The sequence below is a fragment of the Diuraphis noxia genome, unplaced genomic scaffold, assembly GCF_037042655.1.
Source record: "Diuraphis noxia isolate RWA-SAM2 unplaced genomic scaffold, SU_Dnox_SAM2 contig0004, whole genome shotgun sequence".
Lineage (NCBI taxonomy): Eukaryota > Metazoa > Arthropoda > Insecta > Hemiptera > Aphididae > Diuraphis > Diuraphis noxia.
In genome coordinates this window covers 32099335-32115131 of record NW_028301714.1, presented here as the reverse complement: position 1 = coordinate 32115131, position 15797 = coordinate 32099335, and the positions used below count along the sequence as shown (strand labels likewise).

At 26.2% G+C, this 15797-nt stretch overlaps 2 protein-coding genes across 2 annotated transcripts; both read right to left on the bottom strand.

Annotated features, from left to right (window-relative positions):
- Window positions 1–315: 315 nt before the first annotated feature.
- On the bottom strand, window positions 316–9161 carry Nmt (N-myristoyl transferase). Its single transcript, XM_089226682.1, has 11 exons — window positions 8892–9161; window positions 8733–8832; window positions 6677–6791; window positions 4166–4382; window positions 3990–4106; window positions 3756–3926; window positions 3336–3516; window positions 3152–3269; window positions 1067–1212; window positions 863–1000; window positions 316–800 (listed from the first exon to the last, which is right to left on the bottom strand). The coding sequence occupies exons 1-11, from the start codon at window positions 8954–8956 to the stop codon at window positions 780–782; spliced, it is 1389 nt and encodes a 462-aa protein (XP_089082808.1). The 5' UTR covers window positions 8957–9161; the 3' UTR covers window positions 316–779.
- Window positions 9162–11617: 2456 nt separating this feature from the next.
- RIOK1 (RIO kinase 1) lies at window positions 11618–15452 on the bottom strand. Its single transcript, XM_015519446.2, has 10 exons — window positions 15131–15452; window positions 14431–14579; window positions 14141–14363; window positions 13813–14064; window positions 12790–12976; window positions 12599–12717; window positions 12437–12540; window positions 12169–12374; window positions 11844–12092; window positions 11618–11772 (listed from the first exon to the last, which is right to left on the bottom strand). The coding sequence occupies exons 1-10, from the start codon at window positions 15166–15168 to the stop codon at window positions 11665–11667; spliced, it is 1635 nt and encodes a 544-aa protein (XP_015374932.2). The 5' UTR covers window positions 15169–15452; the 3' UTR covers window positions 11618–11664.
- Between the last annotated feature and the right edge of the window lie 345 nt (window positions 15453–15797).

Below are 15797 nucleotides of genomic sequence, written 5' to 3'. Positions count from 1 at the left end.
TGACCAATTTTTGTTCATTATTATGCATCAGTTAATATATACTCTTATTAGTTGCCACACGGTGTAAGAAATATGACCTCAAAAACCAGTATGTATTCTTTTGTGGCACGGAGCATACAAACTAATTATAAAAATTTTGAGATTTTGATACATTTTAACTTTAAATATTTATAAAACAATCATACTCATGGATATTAATATTTCTCAACTGCTATTATAGCTAATTAGGAAGTCTCTTGTATTGAATTTCCAAGCATAATGATGTAATAAAAAAATTATTATATTGACATTTATAGAAAGAAATAAAAATAAAAATTTCAACTTTTAATAACTCAAAACAAGTCATTTATTGAAGTATTAAAAACCATATTTTATTATATAAATTCACAAAATATTTTATTCATGATTAAATAATTTTAAAAAGGTAATACCAATAATAAACTACCTTTACAAAAAAATTCCAAAACCTAATATACATTATTATGAAAAATTATGACAGAGAAATTAACTATCTTTAACAACTACACAATAATATACTGCCAGTTGTTTCTTCCCTTACAAACAAATAATATTTATTAAAACTTAAGTATTAAATTTGTTTGCACTATTTTAAATTTATATTTTACCAATTAAAAATTTAGTACAACTGCAAAAAACTTAAAAAAAGAAAAAATGTATTTATAAATATAACTTACATAATTAATCAATTGTTGTTGGGATTAATTATTATTCATATATTATACATATATTATTCAACTTTTATCTAGTGACACTTCTTATTATTGAAGGATCAAACCAATCTGTAATATTGATTTTTTAATTTGAATGTGTACAGTTAAATAAATTAATATTAAATTATTACCTTGTTACTATTTATTTCAGGGCACTTCCAATTGTATAGATAGTATTGTAAGTTCCCATCTCCAACTCCAAATTTAAGTGGTTCTAAAAACTCCTTATTGTCCATTAGGTCTAAGGCATTGAACACATCAAAATTAGCCTAAATAGAACAAAAATGCATTAATATAATAATAATAATAATAATGATATTACTAGTATAACTTACATCTCTAGCTGAAATAAGAGCATCTTGCATAAGTTCGATCCATGGTGTTTTGGTAGATACATTATAAAAAGAGTATGCTGCCTTTAATGTACGATAAGTCGGATGATGCATGATAGTTGAAGGAAGAGTATAAAAACTAACTAAATCTGTAACAATTTTAAAAATTAATATAATAAAATAGATATAATTTTTAAGCTTTGAAAAGAATACATAAAAATTAGAAGTGTATACAAACTATATAATAGAAGAAGTATTTACATAATGAAAAATCAAACAGGGTTCTATTACATCTCAAACCCAAAATCCCACATTATTTAATATTAAGTCAAAATCGACATTACTTCATCCTTGTAAATCTTCCATCTTTTAATACAAGGTATAACAAATAGAATTGACTTTAGGAATTACTTTAATTCAAATTAATATTTTTTTTCTTCATTAAGTGGCCCTAGCTACATGTATAAAACATTTTTTTTATGTCTATTTTTTAATACTGAAAATAAAAAATGTAAATTTAATGAATTTTTTTTTTGATGAATTCAAAATAACCTATTTGTGATTCTGATTATAAGAACAATTGATATGGTTAAAAAAATTAACTAAGTCAATTAGTTAATTTTTTATAAATTTTTAAAATTTAATATATTTATAGTTGAATTAATTTGGAACGTAACTTTTTTAAAGATATGGTTTAAGAGAATTTGCTGACATGAGTATATTTCTTAAATTATTTACCAATCATATAATATTAACAATTTTTGTCATACGTTTAAATAGTATAATTTTTTTTTGTCAGGTATTTCTGTTACAACATGTATATTGTAGGTAAACATTAATCAATTATAATTTCAAAATACTTTTAATAAACAATTATAAATAAACAAAATTAAGACAATTCATAATAAGAAAAATTGAATTAATAAATGTTGCAGAAATATTTAAGAATATGATAATTTTTACTAAAAACTATTTTATATTTTATCACATTATTAGCCATGTAATAAAATCACACCAGTTTAACAAGCCAAACCACTGGAATGGTTTTTTTTAATCATAAATAGATTTTTTTTTTTAAGTCTACTTTACCAAATACCTTTTTTTCACAAATATGTGCTTAAGTATACAGAATTCGAGTATTTGAAAAATGTGCGCAAACCTACTGTTCATAAATTAAGTTAATTTAAAGTTTTCAATAGGTCTGAGACCTACCCTGGCTGGATGGTTTAACACAACAAATCGAAGGGTGTTTTCAATTTTAATTGCCAAAGTGAGCAATTGACCACGCTAGGTTTATTATGTTATAGATTTTTGCAAAATATTTTCTTCACATATGAAATTTCATAGAAAAACTGCAAACAATTATTTGTTTTTTGACGAGTTTGAACTCTGATGTTTTCATTCAAACCTACTGTAATTCTTACTACGCTACAATTTACTATTTTTAATATCAAAAACTTTGATTTGCTATAATTATTGAAAAGAAAATTCCAACAAGTTTCTCATATACTTTGGAATTTAGTATACTAAAAAAGTATTTGAAAAAAATTGAAAAAAAGGGTGTATGGTAAAGTAAAATTGTTCAGACAACTTTAGCATAAAGAAAGCTAACCAAAATATTTTCCAATGATATTTAAATGTCAACCAAAATTTGATAGATGAATTTTATGGATAAAATAATATCAATATGATTATTTATTAATAGAAGTGATGCATCAGGCTTGGGCCTTTTACCACTAACTCATAATGTAATTTCAGCAAATTTAAGTAGAAGATTCTTATTAGTAACACTACAGTTTAATATTAGAGTAAATTAAAAAATCATCAAATTTAATATTAATTATGGCTGAGCACAATTCATATATAAATTTGAAAACAAGATTGAATATAATAATGTTATAATATATATACTAGAAGCTAATAAGAAAAAAAAACGAAAGTATAGGTATATTGTTTACAAATTTGATATATAAATTTTCTCTAATATTAACTAAAAATAAATAATAGAATCCAGTATGTAGATTTTTGGTATAAGACAGATAAAACTAACACAGGTACAGCGTCCTCTTAAAATAAGTACAACAATACCTGTAATTTTGTTATTTTTTACGACAACATAGGCATCAATAATTCCTTCCTGAGGCAAGAACCAATGTTTGAATTCCTCATCAGAAAACATAGGCGACAAATCAAAGTTTTTCATATACTAAAAAAATAGTTTATAAATATTACAACCATAGTTCATTTTTATGTTAGTGTACTCTATTCTTACACTAGAAAGTAATTTTCGAGCTTGTGGCAAATCTTTTTCAGTGAGTTTGCGAAATCCAGGAGTGCGTGTTGAATCAGGAAGTTTATGTAACTTTAATGTCCGTTGCATAGTCATATTGCGACTTAAGTGAGAAAACTTAACATCTATTAACTTCTTTGGATTTAAAGAACGATGCCAATATCTAAACATTATAATTTCATTAATATGAACAAAACTTTTCACTGTTAATGTTTATTCATTATAAGTAATTATTCTTGAAGGGTTTATTTTATGACAACACATGGTTTTATTTTCATAACCAAAAATAAAATAATTAAATTTTATAGTAAAACTATTAAATATATTTGACATTGAAATGTTAATAACACAGTGATTTATGGTGAGCATTTTATGATATTACGAAAAACCTTATTTAATTACCTGCAGGTGCCTATAGGTTTAGGTAACACAATTCCAGCTGTATACACAGCTTGAAAAATACCCTTCTGGTTCACTCGTCTAGTTATTTCACGAATCAAAACTGGAGCCACTCTTTTACTACGTAATCTTTTATGAACGCAAAGGAAATTAATTTCAACCATTTTTTGAGACCTACATATAAAATAAACAACATTTCATTAAATTTTACAAAATAAAATAATAAATAATGTTTACTTGTTATAGACTTTAAGCAAAGCTGGGATGGCACTAATGAAACCAACTAATTTATTACTTTTAATGACACGCACTCCAACATGCCATTCTTTTAACCATCCAGGAGGTTGAAGAGCCCTGTTATTAATAAGACAATATACAAATTGAACAACATAATATATGGATGTTAAAAATACCATTTTAAAAAATGAGGTTGATAATCAAATCGAAACATGCTATCTTCATCTTCAACATAGTTTTCATTTAATAATGTGTACAGTTCTTTTAAGACAAATGGATCATCAAGATTAAGTGTATCCCATTGAAAACCATCAGGCAATGTAAACGGTTCATTTCTAATCTGATCTACTGTTTTATCCTCTTCAATTGGACCATCATTAAGTATTGTTTCAGCTATAAAAATTTAGTAAATTAAGAAATATTTAATGTTATTATTAGACATAATTTTAAAAAGTCAAGCCAAAAAGGGGATTTAATTTTCGTTAGAAAATAAAACTCTTTCTACCTACTATAATAAATTTTATTATTGCTAAGTCAGGTTAGTATTATTGTTTCTTCAATTCAGAGTAATAGGCTAAATAGTTTGGCAATGCTAAGCATCCATCACAATATCCATATAGATATAAAAAAAAATGTTGAATTAAATGTCTCAAAAACTTCAAAGAAAGAATAGTAAAAATAAATAAAAAATTGTAAGACAAGTGGCTACCACAGAAATGCACTGACTTTAACTTTTGGTCAAGCCTAACACAACAAGTCTGACTATCTAAAATAATTAAATAAATTAAACCTGCAGTATCGTACATTTATTACTCAATACAGTGTCACAGATGTATTATCCTATTAAGAGGACCCCATACATTATCTCTGTCATACAAAAACATAACATAGCAAATTGTACATTCTTAATAGGTAATTCATTTAAAACTCTGTTATGTTTAATTTTAGAAAGAATTGACCTATAATCAAATTTAGAAGAATATTATCTAGTCCATGACATATGATTTTGCATTTTAAAATAATAAATTGTTTTTACATTTTAAAACCATCAAAACTCGCCCCGTGCACACACCTATGATAGGAACCAAATGTTATGTTTGAAACTATATGTTTTAAGTAAGAGCACTTTATAAGTGCACTTTATATAAATAGAATATAATGAATAAAAGAACTTAATGGGAAGTGGTTACTATATACTAGAGATGTGTCGTTCGCGAACGAACGGATCTTATTGAACGGTTCAAAGCAGTGAACAAGTGATCCAGATCGCCAAACTGAGGTGATTCGGATCACTGATATTTTTTTTCCGTATTGGTTCACACTGAGTCCCGAATCACCGAATCATATTATTATTATACTATTATATTATTATTCATGTCACGAACGACGCGGACCGTTTGGGAACCACAACAATAGAACATAATATTCCCGTTCAATGATTCTGATTCAATGTATGCTCAAAATAACCTATCAGATCGCGAACGGGTCTTTGAACCGGATCTTCTTGATGACCTGATCTGAATGAATCAGATCACTTAAATGAACCATAATTCTCGTCTCTACTATATACCAATTGCGCCAATTTTTTCTTTTGATATTAACTCCTCGGAAGGAAATTGTAATTACCCTACTGGATGCCACTGTTATGTTAGTGCAAAATAAATTTGAATTTATAATAATTTTTAGCATTCAATAATTTCTAATATTTTAAATTAATTATAAATACCATAAATATTTTATGGTACCTACAATTCTAAATATAATATTATACAGAGTGTCCAGCGAGGATTTACCCATTGTGATATCTCACGAAATAATGGAGATATCAAAATTCTGGGTTCGTAATAAAACTTATGGGGATAAGAACTAGAATTATCTCATTTTAAAATTTTTTTTCAATGTTTTGTTCAAAAATATATGTTTTTGTTTAATTATTTCCAAAAAAATTGACTAGAGCCATTTTGTAGACTTTTTTTTTTGAAAACTTTAATGTTTCAAAATTTTATTTTCATTAATTTCCTGATTTTTAATACTTTTTCTAGTTTTGAAGAAATAAAATATGATTATAACTATAATAGGCACAGAGAAATTGTTCGGCCAGCCTTATGAGAATGTGCGCGTGCAGCAGGTCACATATTTGATAACACACGTGTTAAATAATTTGCAATTTTTTTCAAACTAAAAAAAAATAAAAATCAGTAAACTAATGAGAAAAAAATTTTGAAACGTCAATATTTTCGGAAAAATAAACTCTACAAAATGGCTAAAGTAAATTTTTTGAAAATAATTGAATAAAAAAATATATTTTATAAACTATTTTACTAAAAAAATAAAATATGAAATAATTGTAGTTCTTATCCCTGTAAGTCTTATTACAAAACCAGAATTTCAATATCTCTATTGTTTCAGGAGATATCCCAGAACAATAAATCACAGTAAAATTTGAATGCCACAAGTTTAATAAATTTGAATATCTATCGCTATGAATATTAATGAAATAATTTTCAAATGACTGTTAGTATGTTGACTGTCATAATAATTTATGTTTTGTAAATTGGACTCGACCTATCAAATTAAATAGAGTGATTTGCATGTGCTGTTGAAAATAATTATCAATTTTTAACAGTGTTAAGGCTATTAACAATTTTTAAGTATTATTAAAAAAAAAACAGATAAACAATACATACTCATTTTAGGTACCGGTTGTGTATACCAAAAACGATATTGTTTATGCAAAGCTTCTTCAGGAGTTTTAGCTGCTCTCTGTTGAAGTGAGAAAACTTCCATTGCTTTTTGAATATCCTGCAAAAAATAAGTAGTTTTGAATAGAAAAAGGTTTTGTGAATAGATTTTATCAAATTAATTATTTGCAACTATCTAAAAAAAATTAATTAAAACTGTCATTTTATTTCTTGTGACTATTGGTAGGTAATAATATAAAATTATGATTTATAAAATAAATATGATCATATAAAACAATTAAAATGAAATAATTCAAGCATTTGATTTAGATTATTAATAGGTTGACTGCGACGTGACCACTGGCAGGCAGACAATAAATATTATTGATACGCCAAGCATATTGTTCCATGTCGTTTTAAATTTGTACATACTATTCTACTTGGAAAACATTTAAAAATATAAAAATAAATAAAAATAATAGAATTGTTAGATTAAAAAATGTTTGATGATTTCCACAATACCACTGTGCTCTAATGAGTGTATTTGTAGCAACATGGAAAAGTTAATAATGTAAAACCATGTTCATCTACCACCTGTCCATATGACATGGTAGTAATGATGTAAAGTATTTGGGCGCTGGTGATCACTGATCACAAAAGTAAAAAACTTGAAAATTACAGATGAACAACGACAAACACATGGCAGTCAATGTGTTAATAGGATGCTACACACATATTTATTGTCTTAAAAGTATTTATGATTAGCAGATTACGTTTAGTCCCGTTAGTTTAAAAATTAAAGTAAATTTACTTATTATGAAACTTGATGATAAAAACATTATCAGTATTAGTATGTGGGTTTTTTTTACAATAAATTAGTTTTTAAGTGAGTAATGAGCATTTTTAATAAACGGTTTTTTAAATATGCATAACTTGGTACAAAATTGAACTATCATAAAAATCCCACACACAAACACAGATAATGTTCTTACCATTAAGTTTCATTATAGATCAATTTACTCCAATTTTTAAACTAACAGAGCTAAACTTGATCTGCTAATTGTAAATTTTCTATGTTGCACACTTGTTATATGGAGACCGCAAATAAGTGTAGTGCCCTCTAAAGAGGACATGATACCCGCATGTGTTGTCTCCCTTTTACAGTGCATAACATAGCAATTTTTATACTCAGTCGAACACGTGTAGTTTGTAGAATACGTTTAAAATTTAGAGTGAATTGACCTCTGATCAAGTTTAAAGGTATGATTATTATCTAGACAATCTCATAGGCTTTTTATCAAATTTTTATTTTAAAGCAAGTTATGAGTATTATGAAATTTTAAATAGTTTTTCTATCTTAAAATACTAATAATTTCTTTAGAATAAAAATTAAATAAAAAGCCTATGACGTTCTCTAGATAATAATCTTACCTTTAAATTTTATTAGAGGTCAATTCACTCTAAATTTTAAACTAACAGAGCTAAACGTATTCTGCTAAGCATAAAATTTGCTATGCTACGCACTTATAAGACAGAGATAACACATGTGGGTATCACGTCCTCTTAAAATAAAAATCAACTAATGTTCTAAAATTCCTCAGGGATACAGAACTTCATAAAAAAATGTAATAAAAATATATCCAAATAACATATATTATAACTGTAATATACCCATCTATAATGTATTACAATCAATTTTATATACAGCCCCTATTTAATTATTGTATTATTGATATTACCTTAGTTATTAGTTATATCCTTTAATGTTAAAATGATGTAATTTATTGTAGCCAATGGCCCTATAGTCGCCGAGGCATTAATAAAAAAAAAAAAAAAATCAAAACAATAATATAAAAATGTTCATTTGGTTTTGAAGAAAAGTGATGAACATTACACAAATATACCAATAAATAAAAAAAGCATCAAACATTTGTGTTTAAAAAACAATGTAAATATAGGTGTTAAAGTAATTTTCTAATTCTTGCGATAATTCTTTTATTTAATTATTGCATTTTTTATACTGTCAATTTGAATTCAAATTAATAAAACAAAAGGTAAATACTTGAATAGAAAGAGAAGGTGGCAAATTAGTTTCCTCAACAGCTCCGTTTATAGCACTTTGTTCTGCCTTAGCATTGTTTTTACGATTCCTATTTCGCTTTCTAGAAAAAAATCACATTGAAAACAGAAATAATTTCCATACACATTTACTTTTAATTACTTTTTAGTTTTATTGATTTCGGTGTTTGCTTGATGCTCGTCAGGAATTTTCGGTGTTTCACTCATGATGATGTTTAAGGTGTAATAAAAAATGAAGTAATAAAATACTTTATTGAAATGTTAATAAGCTAAGAAGCTAAGAATCAATAAACTAGTGAGAACTGGGAAAGAACGAACTAAAAACTAAAATTAAAAATAATTTATTAAAATACATGAAATGTTAAGAGTCGAGAAAGAAAAAAGCATTATCGGCATTCGGCGTTCGGCAATAAAATTAAAATAAAATTATAATTTTTTAAATAATCACAGGTCACGAGGTTGCTTAACCTGATTTGTGAGATTTTACTTGATAAATAATAATCGATACATATCAACGGACTTTTAAAATCGAAACCGTAAAACTCATATGATATCGATTATAAACTGTGAATATTAAATGATTTACGGAAGTTGAGAAGTTCCGTTAACAATATTGATAAAATAATATGTAACCTGATTACATTACAATATTACATTACAAACTACAAAGAATATAGATAACCTTTATAGATCTTGGTGACTATTATAGTTACAATTTACCATAGACCCTTAATGACATAACACATAATATAATAGTGAATAGACCACGAACAACACATATTCGATATTCCATGCATAAATAATAGAAGCATGAAATATGAATGCACGATTAAAGTTATCTTTAATCGTGCATAAAACTATCGAATAATACTAGTTATATATTTATAAACTGCAATGTGTAGAGTATAAAATATAATATATTAATATGTAATAGTTATCGATCTTATATAATAAATTATGAAATAAAATTTAATATTATAATAATTAATATAAGCTTTAGGACAATAGGACCATTAAGTATTTAAATTTGTTTGTGCAAATACACAGTAATCTATCAAGATTCAAGGGTAATTCAAGTATCAATAAATTGTGCGAAGACACCATAGCACGAAAGAATTTTATTATAATAATATAAAATTTAAATAGTACAATAAACTAAATGTCTGTCAATGACTAATGAGGCAATGAATAGACAATAGGTATTAAAAAGGTTAGAAAACACTAGGACCGCTGTGGTAACCTGTAATCACTCTGGAAAACCTAAAATGGCTGCAAAAGTGAATACAACACGAATTGCACGATTTTAAAAAACATTCTTAAGTGTAGTAGTGTTAGGATAGAATGGATAGATCTATTTCAATATACACAGCAACGGAAATATTCGTTAAATAATAAATATATATGTTAAATTTCATACTTTGTAATTTTAAGTTTTAAAACAAAATATAGTCGAAACATGTCTAACCCACGATCTGTGGTCTAACTTAACTTCTGTAAGATTTGTTGTTGTGGATAAGAAAAGTTGTATGTTGAGTTCCATTTCATTTAGTTTTGTTGGCACTGTTAAAATATATATGTAATACATTGATTTTTCTTTGACAGTAGCGAGAAAAAAATTTCCGTTAAGACAGTAAAATTAAGTGTGCAGACCAAAATTTTTCAAATAATAGAGACTGTAGTAAACCTAACTCATGTACATTACGAAATTTACTCTGACAAATATGTTAAAAGCACCTAGAGCTCTAGTCTCTAATCTAATTCTGAACCATGAACATTAACAGCCGCTGTAATTACTACTTTTTAAATTTACAGTAATATAAATAATAATAATTATAATAATACTATTGATCGCATATTGGGACTTTTATTTGGGTATTTGGTACCCTTAAAAAGTTACAATTTTTCTAAAATGAAATTTATTCCTAACTTAATGAGATTAATTTTCTCCATGTTAAGCAGCAACTTATAAGTTAATAAATTGTATCTTATGTTAATTTCTTTCCTAAAATCATAGCTTTTAATGACACCTTATTTTCAGAAAGTATAAATGTTTATTGCAAACTATTGTGAAGAGTATGATATATATATATATTATACAATATAATATGAAAAATTGTAAAAATTATATACTATTTTTTTCATTAAGATTTGATAAGTTTACTTGAATAATTTAAAAGAAACCATAAAATGAGTGATATTTTATCTAAAACAGACTGCAAAATGTAGGAGACTGTTATTTACTAAGTCTTTCTAAATTAAATTATTATTATTTTTTATGTATGTTTCTATTTTGTGTTTGGCTATACAGAAATTAATAAAGCAACTTATTTTTTGTAGCAGTAGTCAAAGTCAATAACAAAAGATTCAGTTTTTTAATTCCTTTCAAAAAATTTTCTTTATCTGAATACAATTACTAACAATCAATCAAAATTATGAGAAAATAAATAAATGTGGTGTCATGACAAGATACTATAGAACATCTGTTATAAGTTATAACTTATAAGAATATAAACAGTTGCAGGTCTGAATATTATTTTTGATAAAAGAGAAAAATAAATGATGACTCAATCGGTTGAATGTAATGATGCAATGAAATTAATAAGTTGGAATCTAAACTTAGAGCATTATGTGGTTTCAGTAAGGATAAAGATTTAACACGTTTCCCAAAACCAAATTTGAAGATCCTAAAATAGAGCAACCACTTGAACAGAAATTTTACCACCTTTTTTTCAGGCCAGAGATTTTTTATTCTTATTTTTAACTTTCTGGTCTAATCAAGTGAATGCTCTAATTAAAGCTCTCATTATAATATAATATATATTGTATTATAATGAGATTTGTGCCAAAGTGATCAAAAAGACAAAAATATATGAACGTTTACAACTAAAGTATGTTTAATAATAACCAAATAATAATTATTTTTTTCTACACTGCGTTGTTTTTTCTTTTCTCTTTTTTAAATGTTTTTTTAATTTTGTCTTCCTCTTATCTGCTTTTTCACTTTTTACTTGTTTTTTTCTTAACTAAAACAATCCATCAAACACATATAAATATAGATATAGATAACTTTTAGTGTCAAATATTAAAATCTTACTCGTTTGCTTTCAGCATCTTCATTTTTTGGTCTTGCAGAATTAGAAAATTTACTTTTTTCATCACAATCAATACTTTCTGTTTCTGATGTACTATTACTAGTATCATCAGAATCATCATCTTCTAATATTGCTGGTGTATTTTGAGGTCCAGATAAATCATCTTTAAGTCCAACAATTTTTTGATAAATTAAATCTTCACTAGTTTGACCAGATTTGACCAAACTAATATCCCTTTCAAAATCAACAACCTATATACATTGGAAAATGTTTAACAAAAGCTTAAATTGCTTAAACAATTTTAGATATATTATAAATAGTACGTACTTCATTTAGATTTTTTGGTATATATGCATTTTTGAATACTTCTTGTTCAACCATCTCTTCATTTGTTAATGGATTTGAATTGACCATATTTACTTGAAGGCGATCAAGACATGTTTCCATATTATCTAATGTGATGGTGGGATCAGTAAGAAAGTCAAATAAACATTTAATGGTTAATGTACCAACATCATGATGACGGAAAAATTCTGAAAAAAATTGCATGTGCTACAATTATCAAAACAGTATCAATTAGAAAAAATATATTTACCTGTAATGTTTGTACAATCTTTTCGAAGGAATTCTAAAGCATATGGATGTTCATGTTCAACAGCTTGAGATACATCTATCATAACTATTTCGCCATCATTATACCTACAATTGTATTTGTTGTGATCGTTTATTTAGAATATATTTAAAAAAATATACTTACAATAAATTAAACTCGCTAAGATCAGCATGTACAAGTTTACAAATGTTGTATAGTTTCCACATAATTATTAAACAATCTCTATAAAGTTGACACGCTTTAGACGTAGTTAAACGAGCATCCTGTTAAAATTAAAATATAATAAACAAATAGGTACCCAAAGAAAATTTGTTAAAAACATCCAGCAGAAATACTTTTAATTTTGGAGCAGGCCAACCATCTTTGCCAATAAAAGACATCATTAAAACATGTGATCTTAACAAAATTGGTTGAGGTACCGGTAAACCAGCTGCATACATTCGAGCAAGATTACGCATTTCTTTTTCAGCCCATAAACGTACCATTTTTCTTGGATTATGCCTGCAGTAGCCATGTCTAAATCTATAAGAACAAAAATATAATAAATTTATGTTACAAAAACATATCTCGATTTAAGATTTAAAATATATTTTATGTCAAAAAAAAAACTTTTAAAAATAAAAATAAAATATTGTTACAATAAATATCGATAATATATTTTAAGAGTGCATGATACCTGCATGTGTTATCTCCGTCTTATAAGTGTGTAAAATACCAAATTTTAAGTTTCACAGATTAAGTTTAGCACCCTTAGTTTAAAAATTAAAGTGAATTGATCTCTTATAAAATTTAAAGGTATGAATATTATTTAAACTACCTCATGGGCCTTTTACTATATTCTAATTTTGAAACAAATTATAAGTATTTTAAGATGTATAAAAAATTACAATTTTAAAAACTCGCTTCAAAATTAGAATATAGTAAAGTTAAATGCCCATGAAGTCATCTAAATAATATTCTTACCTTTAAATTTTATAAGAAGTCAATTCACTCTAATTTTTAAATTAAAGGTGCTAAATGTGATCTGCTGAGCATAAAATTTGGTATGTTACGCACTTATAAGATGGAGACAACATATTGCGGGTATCACATTCTTTTAAAGCATAGTGAAACATTAAGTTTTTATTAATAAAGCATTTTCTTATAAAAAAATAACAGGAAAATATTAAAATCACATGAATCCTCTTCTTAGATTTCCAAAAATACAATTTTTAAATAATGTTCATAGCTAAAAAAAATCATATTTATGTTGATAGTACATGAGTGTAGGTAAAATGCGTATAAAAATACAATTTAATTATCAAATCAAGTTTAAATCAGCAAAATAATAAACTAATTGGATACTTTTAAGTAGATACCTGAATTCACCAGTGACATAACGATCACGATCTTTGAACACCAGTATTGATGTTTTAAATACTTTAATAGCATAATGTTTTTCACTATCAGTTGAAGTTGAATGATACACATTGGCTTCCTTGCCAGTAGATATACATCCATCAATTTGTCCAATCATTCCTCTGTTAAGCAATTTAAATAGTATCATTCGAGTTCTTGGATCCATTACTTGTTCAGCTGTGGCCCTGTCACACTTATCTTTATTTCTAAACCTACAAAATTATGAAAAAAATAAAATAGTTTTAATATTTATGTGTATCTAATGTCTTAAAAATTAATAAACTATACCTCATGGCATCAGCTTTTTTGTAGCTTTCCATCAGTTTATTAGATGCTTCATGAGTAAGTACAGGGCCTTCATACGGATCTGTATTTACTTTGTCTAAATATTTTTTAAATAGATTATCTGATGGTTGGTAGTCACTGATTTTAATATTTTTATTCTGTTGATTAGGAGTAGTAGATTGAATTTGAGCCTTAATTTCATTTGCCCCTTTTCTGCTATAACAACCTATTTAAATAAAAAATAGATAGGTATTATTAATAATGATTTAACTATTTTATTGTTTACCTATTACCGTTATCAAAAAGTGTTTCATCATCACTGCTGTCGTCTGAGTAATCAGTATCAAATGTATTTTGATCATTTACTAACTTACGGCCATTATTATTAAAAGTCATCTCACCAAACAATTTAGATATATCATTATTGTCATTGATGACCAATCTAAAAATATTAAATAAATAATTAAATAATACATTGAAATTTAAATAATTTATGGTTTTATTTTTAATGATGAGCAAGAGGGGAGTGAGGTGCTTCTACTTTACGGTTCACTTTCAACTTTGATTTTATAGATACTCATACTCTTATTAGGACTCCTTAATCTCTCTGACATGGTAGATATGTAAGACTTCCTACTCTAGGTACTGGTTATTCAGTTATTTAGAGCTCACAAATTTTTTAGTACTTTAGCCCTGTAACTATTAAATCCTAGTAAACCATAAAAACATTTACAGGTGTTTCTATAACTATGCCTAGATTCAATTTCTTATTTGGAAAAGGCTAGATTATGATTGAAATTCTAAGAAAAATATCAAATGTTTATAATGATCAATGTCTCAATGATCATAGATCATAACTTATAAGCCACATTTAAGCACTAAATGTCACCGATGAATAATGACCATGTAATTGATCTATTGTAGATCTATATATTACGTTACTGCGTTACCCAAATTTTCAGTGTTAAAATGTAATCATAAAAATATACTTACGGGGAATCATCATCTTCTGCATCACTAAACTGATGCATTTTTGACAACAGCTTAAGCGTGAGCACAGTAGCCACTAGCGAGTGGTTATTTTGAAATATTTTCACGTCCGACGTGAATAACTACTAATACAAATGATAATATTAATAATAATAAATACTCGGACTCACAAACTTGGTTATTCAATAAGTAATAAGTTAAAAGTTGGCCAAAAAGTCGTGCATCGTGTTTTCTTAACTAATAAGCCTTAGCACGACAATCGAATATTATAGAAAGGATAATTAGGATAATACCAGAGTCCAGAATAGGGCAATAGCACGTGTAAACGTATTTAATTATTTATCAATTTTACGAACTAAGATAATAAAGTATACACACTGTTATCAATACTGCATACTATGATAACCAAAAAAACCATTCTATATCACCATACAACAATATAATAATACGAAAATAATAATATATAGAAATATGGTAGATGGAAAAAAAAGTCCCGACGTAAAACACTAAAACGTCCCACTGTGGTCCCACTTTTAATAATATAGACTTGATTTTAATTGATACCTCTTATTTGTGTTTTGTGTACCTAATGATTTATGATTGGCAGCCGAACACATAATGATAATCCTATCGATATAATTTATATAATATAATGATAAAATGTTATAAT

Bases quoted from the DNA above. Each gene is read 5' to 3' on its own strand.
- Nmt (XM_089226682.1), bottom strand. From the start codon at position 8,956: ATGAGTGAAACACCGAAAATTCCTGACGAGCATCAAGCAAACACCGAA. The intron at 3,927-3,989 runs GTAAACATTATT...TTTTATATGTAG, and splicing joins TTGCTTAAAGTCTATAACAA to GTCTCAAAAAATGGTTGAAA. The intron at 1,001-1,066 runs GTAAGTTATACT...TGTTCTATTTAG, and splicing joins CTCTTATTTCAGCTAGAGAT to GCTAATTTTGATGTGTTCAA.
- RIOK1 (XM_015519446.2), bottom strand. From the start codon at position 15,168: ATGCATCAGTTTAGTGATGCAGAAGATGATGATTCCCC. The intron at 12,093-12,168 runs GTACGTACTATT...CAATGTATATAG, and splicing joins TACCAAAAAATCTAAATGAA to GTTGTTGATTTTGAAAGGGA. The intron at 11,773-11,843 runs GTAAGATTTTAA...GGATTGTTTTAG, and splicing joins AAGATGCTGAAAGCAAACGA to TTAAGAAAAAAACAAGTAAA.